Source organism: Chaetura pelagica, unplaced genomic scaffold (genome assembly GCF_000747805.2).
Source record: "Chaetura pelagica isolate M959 unplaced genomic scaffold, ChaPel_1.0 scaffold676, whole genome shotgun sequence".
NCBI classification, from domain to species: domain Eukaryota; kingdom Metazoa; phylum Chordata; class Aves; order Apodiformes; family Apodidae; genus Chaetura; species Chaetura pelagica.
This window is the reverse complement of record NW_009953724.1, coordinates 743713-752645: the sequence shown is the minus strand read 5'-3', so window position 1 is coordinate 752645 and position 8933 is coordinate 743713. Positions and strand designations below refer to the sequence as shown.

General features: G+C 54.3%; 1 protein-coding gene across 1 annotated transcript in view; it reads right to left on the bottom strand.

Annotated features, from left to right (window-relative positions):
• The window catches only part of MACF1 (microtubule-actin crosslinking factor 1), a 115671-nt gene that overhangs the window by 29688 nt on the left and 77050 nt on the right, over positions 1-8933 (bottom strand). The window contains 5 exon segments of the mRNA XM_010000620.1: positions 229-555; positions 984-1143; positions 1892-2058; positions 2998-3168; positions 3315-3476. Of these exon segments, the coding sequence (XP_009998922.1) occupies positions 229-555; positions 984-1143; positions 1892-2058; positions 2998-3168; positions 3315-3476 (987 nt within the window).

Below are 8933 nucleotides of genomic sequence, written 5' to 3'. Positions count from 1 at the left end.
CCCCCCCCCCCTTCCAGGAAACCCATTTTTGGGGCCACAAAGATTGTTTTTAACACATGAAATCCCGTGACACCTCTCCAAGCCTAGACGAGAACCAGCAGTGGAACAACCACCTTTGTGAAACTGAAGTCAAACCAGAAACGAAACCCAACCCCAGATCAAGTCAACAAAACAAACAACATCAACATGGAAGGGGAAAAAAAACAACAACAAAACAAGACAAAATACCAGCTGGTCAGCATGCTGCTTCTGCAGGACGTCCCGTTTGTAATCCTTTACGGATACTGAGCCCAGCTTGTCCTCCAGCACAGCCAGCCAGTTGAGCACTTCCACCTCCTCCTCCCCAAAGAGCCTGGCGTTACACAGCGCCTGCTCCAGCAGCGCTGCCTTCCTGCAGCACCGCTCCCGGACCTCGCCGTGGCGGGTCTGCAGAGACTCTAGTTTCTCTGCCAGGAGCTTCTGCTCAGCAGCACAGCTCAGGGAGGAGAGGGACTGCCCGACACCGACCGCCCGAGACACGTCGGCTGCGTGGCTCTCTATCTCTTCCTCTAGAGCCTGAATGGCGGGAGGATAAAACGGACAACAGAAAGGAAAATGAGTGGTGGTGGGGGATGGAAATGGATTAAATTAAAAGGAGACATAAAAAGGGGGAACAGAAACAATGAATGCAACTGAAGGGATGGAGGAGACACAAAACCCACCCGTGGAACGGGCAAACTGCAGCAAAATAAAAGATGTTTAAAAGAAACGTGACAACGGGGATGGGTTTTCTGTCCCTTTGCTGTGTGAGGTGCAAAGACATCAGCTTTACCCACGCTGGTGGGTCAGGGTTTGCAGCCTTCTCTGTACAGAAAGCTGCCTGGGTAACTCCTCCAACTCTGCTTTGTGCCAAAAACCCCCTTACCAGGGCAGAAACACCCACTTGAGAGGGACCTGATACCAGCCACCTCCATGGGCCGCTCCCGTTCACCCGTGGGTCCTACCTTGTGCCGACTGATCTGCTGCTGGATCTTGGCAGTCTGGGTGCCAATGGGCTCTGAGTTGGCCAGCTTCTTCTCTGTCACTGACAGCCAGTCTGACACGGGCTCCGTGGTCTCATGGAACTGCTTTGCCAGGACCAAGATGTCCTCCAGCTGCTTCTGCCTATAGCAAGGACACAATAAACCACTAAGGAGCAGCTCCCTGTTGGAGGTGTGTTGGGAAGAAGGTCTGAGGGATGGGAGGAGAGAACCAGAGCAGCCCTGTTTGGTGCAAGGGTAATTGCAAAATAAGCTTTTTTCTGAAGCTGTACTTTTAAGGTCCAGTATATCCCTTGGGAAGCAGCAGAAAGGCTCCCCCATTGTGCTGCTTTTCCTCCATTCCTCTCACTATCTGGGAGATCCTCAGCTTTTGGCCAAACTCTTGGTGTTTCAGAGCTGCTGAGCTTCTGGCTCAAAGACAACCCGGCACCGGTACAAGTTCTAGATGGACAATCCATCTAGCTGGAAGGAATTTAATCCAATCTGGCCCTCAGGAGTGACTTTATAACCTCAAATATTAGCTTATGTACCAATGAGCGACTCATAAACGAGCTTCAGGCAGCAGAAAGGTGTCAACAGGATGTTGCTGCTAAAGCTAAATGTTAACGCTTAAAAGTAAAAATAACATCCATCCCCTGCAGGGAATTTATTTAATCTGAGCTCTTCCCTGCCATTGTAAACCACTGCTATCAACTTCAGCTCCCAAACAGGCTTTGATTTTTCATGTTTTCCAGCTGCTTCCACGTTTCCAGGATGTATCTGCACAGAAACCTCCACTGGCTTCCCGAGTGTTGTAACCCCAAGCTCTGGGACACTGTGGATCTCCGGATGAGCTGGCCCTGTGTTTTCTGGTGGGCAGTGAGAGCCCTCACCTGCTGGCTGCCCTGCCCAGCAGCCCTGCCCAGCGCTGCTCCAGGCTCTCCAGCTGCCCAACGATCTTCTCCCGATCCGCAGGCTCGGCTGACTGGGCGATCCGGCCTCCCTCTGCTTGGATCATCTCAACGGTGGCTTTGCGATCATCCAGGAGCCTCTGGAGCAGCTTTAGCAGCAGCAGTGGAGCAAAGGAGGGTTAAGAGTTACCAGATTGGATCAGCAGAACCTCTTCTAGCCCTCAGAGTTAGCAAATCTCTAATCGTGGCTGAAAACCACCATCAGCAGGGGGCTGAGACCAAAGCCAGGCCTGTGGGACAGTCTCTGCCATCAAAACCAGTTCAAAAAAGTAATAATAATAAAATGATGAGCTTGAACTTTTGGTCAGCCCTGAAGTGGTCAGGCAGTTGGGACTAGATGATCAGTGTAGGTCCCTTCCAACTGAAATATTCTGTTCTCTTGTACAAGAGGCCGAAAGCCCTTCTGAGCCAGAGAAGGTTTCTGAGGCTTCCCCAAATCTCCCGCCCCAAACTTATCAAGATCAAAACTTTCGCTTTAAATAAATTTCCTCTTCAAAGTCTCACTACCTCAGAGCGAGGCCAGGTAAAGGATTTACTTCTCAAAGGTTTTACCACGGCCACACTTGAACTTTCCTCCGCCTGCTCACGCGGGCAGGCACCGGCCCAGCCTGTTATCTCTGCACACAGCAGCCTGCCTGGGGTCAGCCCTGCCAGCCTCTATATTCCCTTTGTCCAAACACCCCAAGCAGTACCTCCAACGCCAGATTGTTCCTGACACAGCAGAATTAACCAGCACAAACAAAACTTTGGGCTGGAAAAACACGGCCGACCAGCAAGACCAGCAGCAGACTTGAAGAGGCAGCGGGACAGTCAAGTAACGCTGGGGGTTTAGACGTTGGAGATAGAGTGTGGGCAAACGAGCTGCTTGTTTATTACAGGAGGATGTGGGGAATCAGGAGATCAACAACAAAAGGAGGTTTGTGGACATCCCAGCTATGCCTTATCTGTTACAGCTGGACCCCCCTGAAATATAATCTAGTTGTCCAGAGCTCCTCCACCCACAGAGCCACCCCTCACCCTGTGCTTACCTTCTGCTCCTGGATCTGGGCTTTCACCACCTTGTACTCAGCAGAGGGAGGTTTCTGGTTGGAGATGAGCTCCTCAGTGTCTGCCAGCCAGCTCAGCAACGGCTCCAGGGCGTCCTGAAACTTCCCGCAGTGCAACAGGGCCTCCTGCAACTGGGCAACTCTTTGGGCCACCTGCACCCCAAACACAACCCCACTGCATGGTCAGGATGGTGGTCTGTTGACACCAGAGCCTCAGCTCCCTGTTGATGACCCCCTTCTTCTACCAGAACCCAACAGGGCAGAGAGAAACCAGTTCCAGCCCCTCCCTATGCTCTCACCTTCTTGTTGAGGGTGTTCCAGCGGGTGTTGATCTCTTCCATATCATGCTCCAGCCCTTGGACATCACAGTTTTTCCCGGCACTTTGGATGAGTCCTTGACCAACTCCATTGACTTGCTGTAGTTTCAGCTGGAGAGGATCCACTTGCTCCTTCTGGAACAGCTGGAGATGGGAAGAGTGGGAGAAAAGAGGTGTTTATAACCCATGAGCTGCTCTTACAGCCCCTCCATCACCAATAGGTACAACAGGCTTTCTTCTCTAGAGAAGAAGCAGTAGCTACTTGCACTGATTTCATTAGTGGGGTAAGTTTGTCTAAACTCCACCCTGGCCTTGACCCAGTAACACGGATGTTGCAGGCATTGCCTAGTGTGGAGCATAGCTCAGGATCTGTGCACATCCACCTCTGCTTTTCCATGGGTAAATCCCCTTTTTCCAAGCACTACAGTGAAGTGAAGAGGGTAAATCCGAGAAGAAATGAGCGTCAGCTCTGGCCAACCATAGGATTGAGAAATAATGTCCTGGGGAAAAACCCAAAGCAATTCTCACAGTGATGCTATTGCAGACAGAGACCTGACATCACATGAGTTTTGTTAACCACGAAATTACAGCCCCCAGAAGCCAGCTCTGTTTCGAAAGACAAAGGCAATTGGCAATTAATGCGCTGGTCATTAACCGCACCGCAGATTTGGCACAGTCCTGCCTGGGAATCCTGGGGGGAAAAGCTTTGGAAACCAAAAAAGGTTTGATAAGGAAGGGGGAGGAGAGCAAATGAAGCTCCCCATTGTAAAGAGAGGCACGGGAAAAATCCTGCCCCTGAGAGAAGTGCTACGGATCTGCTGGAAACCCCTGCCTGTGCATGGTCCCTCTGCCAGGGTGCCAAGGGACAATCCTGCTGCTTCCCCACAGCAAAGCCCCAAGAAAAGGCAGAGGAGTCTGTCAGGGCTGACTCTGCTCCCTGGGAGCAGAAGCCCATGCAGAGCACAGGTCACCCTGGGCAGAATCAGGGCCCTCAGCCCTGTCACAACCATGTCTTTGGAAAGCAGAGGGGATGGCAGCCAGCCCCCAGCTTCCCCACGTGTGCCTCCTCATCTGAGGACACACGGACACTGACGGCATTGAAAAATTCAAACTCGGACGCAAGATCTCTCCCAGCAGAGAAGCTGCTAGTGGATGGCACAGCACTCTGGACCCAACAATCACTTTGTCTCCAAACGAACACAAGGCAAAAAAACCCAACAACCCAAACACACAAAAAAACGCCCAAACACACACAGACAAGGTTCCCAGCCTGTGCCAGAGGGGCTGACGTGACTTTATTCACCCCATTTTCAGAGGGAAAGCTGTTCCTGAGCTACTGGAGGGCAGGGAGGTTTCCCTCCAGGACACAGAGCCAAGGGTGTGCTGGCAGACATTGTCCAGAGCTGTTTGCTCAGGGAGAATTATGCCACGGTTATAAGAAATAAATCGTGACACAAAATCCCCTGATTCCTCGGCCACTTCTGTTCCTGCTCATAAATGGAGCTGGTTCTTCGAGCAGCCAAGCCCACAAAAGGACCAAGCTGATAAGTCTGGCATGTGGGGCTGGGTCTGAGCTCTTAGCACACTGCAAAAACAAACTCCAGGGTTTGGAAGCAGGGAGAGAGAGGCCTGGAGAAATCCCAAGCATCAGCCCACGGGAACCTGCAACACCAGAACCTCCACAGCCCGGGAGCCCAACGCTGTCCCAGAGATCATCCCAGCAACAGCCTGAGGAGCCGGCACGTCCAGCGTGCTCAGTTTTCTTTGCTCATGAAAGATTCCAGCCATTTAGTTCATTAACCTCCTGTGACTCAGCTTTGAAGCAAATATTGAACCTCCAACCCTGGCTGGGCAGGGGAGGGTGTAGACAGAGGTGTCCTGCCCAGGCCCAGCAGCTGGACAGACATCTTGGTGAGCAGGAGGACATCTGCTCCACCAGGAAGAAACGCTTTCCAAAGCACCTCCTGGCTTTCTCCTCCCCTCCTCTTTCTACTTCCCTCCTATCTGCTTCCCTTCTCTTTTTTTGTCCCTGGTCTGCTGGGCAGCCATGCTCCATAACCCCACCACTGCTGGAAACAGGACCCAGCTCTGTCGTGGGAGAAACTGGAGCTGCCAACAGCTTGAACAACAGGAAGATTTACAGGGTTAACCATCAAGAGATGCTGGACGCAAAATAAGGATCCCACCAACAAGGACACACTGACACCAAAGCAATGACTTTCAGACAACGGATTTACAAGGGCAAGATCCCAAAGACTCTTTCCTTCTCCAAGGTCCCCATTGGGTGCCCCAGCCCTTGCTCACATGGACCCCCCCATGTGAAAGCCTCTCTCCAAGCCCTTCCACGTGCACAGCTCCAACGGGCGGCACAGCCCGAATGATGAGTAATTGCTACCGAATCAGGATCTTGGGCTCTGACTAACTTCTGATGTCTCCTTAGTGATATTTCTCCTAATCCAGATGGCAGGAAATCGGCTCCTGGCTGTGGGAACTTCACTGCTGAGGTCCCTCTGGGCAAAAGCCACCAGCACAGCACGGGTAAAGCAAATCCCCAAACACTAGAGAGAACCTGAGCCCCTTCCAGCCTCAGGTCCAGAGCCTCAGCACCTTATCATTCTTTCAAAAGCTCCAGAAAGTGGTGACTGCCCAGGACAGGAATTATTTACACTTAATTTGTTTTACAGGATTCTCTCTTCCGCTCTGTTTTCTGCCTCAGAGATGGGAACCACCCCTCCAAGATCTGGCAAGGTTTTTTTCAAGCCTGTGATTTACATCTGAGTGACCATAACATACTTAAATAAGCCAAAAAAGTTCAAGACAATAGTTTGGATCATGAAGCAGTGATAGTCTTTTGCCTCCCCTACTTATGAAACCACACGATTCCACCCTGAAAACCTTTGGCCTGCCAAATCAAAGCCAAAATCAGGAGGGGGAAAGGCTGTTTTGAAGCCTTGAACCCCATAGCCATGCATTGCTGAGTGGGCTCCCACCTCCCACCCACCTCTCGAGTGCAAAATAAAGAGATTGCTGGGCCTGAAACCCCGTCCGTGAGCGCCGGAGCGACAAATACCTCGTTATCTGGAACGAATCCATCTGGCAGAGCAGGAGGCCCTTCTGCGACCAGAGCGGTGCTGGGAGGTCCTTCCATGCCCATGGGCACCTCAGAAGGGGCACCCCCGTGGCTGGGGGGATGGAACGTGGCCCCCAGCATGGCCACAGGGGAGGGCTGTGAAGTGGGTGCCTCCTGGAGGGGTGGGAAGGCGGCAGAGGGACCCTCCGTGCCCGGCAGCATGGAGACACTGTCCCAGGCTGCCACCTCTGCTGCGGGTGGTCTCGCAGTGGGGTCATCCTCCAAAGCCAGCACTTGGGTGGATAGATGCTCTAGGATGGGCGGCACAAACATGTCAGCAAAGTCACTTGTATCCCCCAAGGCCACTGCTGGCCCCTTGGCTGCCAGCAGCACTGGGCCACCACCAAGATCCTCGACACTGGAAACGAGCAGGTCAGTCACTTGTGGTGACACAGCAGCAACAGGTACATCAGCAAATGGTGGTGGGGCATCCAGAAGCTCTTCCACTATCAAGGGCATGGCAGCAGGGGTGACATCCGGAGGTAGGTGCTCAGTCCACAGTTCCTCAGTATCCATGGTAAGATCCCCAGGAGGTGGTGGTGTCTCCTGAGCCTGGGGCTCTGGAACAGCCACATCCCCTGGTGCTGGCAGGTCAGCTGGAACAGAAAGCTCCTCAGCATCCCACTGGATGGCATCAGGAGCAGGCTGCCCCACAATGGGACATATGCTGGGAAGCTCTTCTAGGGCAGCTGAGCTGGCAGCAGGCATGACCCCCTCCCCCAGCACCACAGTACAGGACCTCACAGGCAGGTCCTCCCAGCTGCTGGCAAACAGCAAGTCCAGGTCTCCTGGCTGCAGGATGGCTACTGGTGCCTCCCCACGTGTGACAGCCACCTCCACGGGGGACCCCTTGGTGTGGGCAGACCATTCCAGAGCCAGGCCTTGGCCCAGGGGAACTGTTTCCCATGGCAGGTCCCCAACAGGCACAGGGGATGATGTGGGAGGCTCGGAGCCCAGCTCTGATGCAGAGCTGGAGTGGAAAGGTAGCAGAGAACCCTGCTGGGTATCCCTGCTTTCTGCCATAGGAGTCTGGTGCTCAGCTCCATCACCCTCTGATCCCAAATCTGTGGCTTCCTCCTCAGAAACCAGTTCTGGGACATCACAGCCAGCAAGCTCAGGCCTTCCAGGCAGAAGGTGACGAGTCCTGGGTGAATCTGTCCCCTCAAAGCCAGCCTCGTGCTGTGGGTGAGGTCCCAGCTCCTCCACCACACTGTCAGGAGCTGGGGGCTGGCAGGGGGACAGCCCAGCTGGGGACACTTGGCCAGGAGAGGTCTCCTTGGGAAGCTGTGATACCTCACCATCAGGGGCCAACAAGTCTTGGTTCTCTTCACCCCACCCCTCTGGAGCACTGAGGTAACCAGCTCCCTCCAAGCCAGAGGCTGGATATGTGCCTGGCTCAGGAGATGACATCCCACCAGCCACCAGCACTGCCACCACACAACTGTCCATGAACTCCAGGTCCACCAGTGGATCAGGTTCATCCTCCACTGGTGTCGGAGAGCACTGCTGGAGGGAGCCCAGCCCCAGCATGGCCACGGGGCTGGGTGAGGCCCCTCCATCTGAGTCTGTTGGGGTGACAGCTGAGGTGTCCCTTTCTGAGAAGGGTTCTGTTGCTGGCTCCAGCGTGCTCAGCATCTGCGAGCTGCAGGTGACATCAAAGTCCTCCAGATCTGACACGACAGCAGAGTCAGAAGCACTGATGTCCAAGGGGGCCCTTGGCTGACACGCTTCAACTGCTGCGCCGGCCAGCTTGGCTGAATCTGGGTCCAGCCCCTCCGAGTCCATCAGGGAGACCTGAACCTCCAGGCAGCCAGGGACAGCCCCACTGCCATCGTCCTCCTGCAAGCACTGCTCTTCTAGCTCCAGGAACATCTGCACCGAGTCTGTGTCGGACAACTCAGGGCCTGCAGGGCTGGCTGAGCACTCTGAGACTGGAGCAAAGTCCTCAGCCTGGCACTGCCCCACCATGTCCTGGGGACAGCCCGTGCTGCCAGCGAGGGGGCTGCCAGCACCCCCTGGGGACACACAGGGCTGGCAGGGCCCTGGGCTGGGGGCAGATCCATCCGCTGGAGCAGCAAATTGTTCCCTTTCTTCAGAAATATCTTCCAAGCAACAGCTCTTCTCCTCTGCCACCAGAACAGCCTTCCCTCTCTCTGACAGCGTCACCTCCTCCCACTCCTCCATCATCACCCAGCGCTCATCCTCCTCAAACCTCAGCTCAGACTCCGTTTTCTCCCGAAGATTGGAGGTGATGAGAATATCCAGCCCCGTATCCAGCAGCTCTTCGCTAAGACATGGAGAGAGGTTGACATTCTCCACTGTACAGTCCGACTCGGAGGCCTCCAGGGTCTCCTGGTGACCATCACTGAGGCTTCCCTTGATGAAATTCTTTCTGGCCCGTGGCCAGGTGGCACTGGGGAGCCGGCGAGCCCTGGCCAGGTCCCTGACACGGCTGTTCCCAGCGGTCAGCA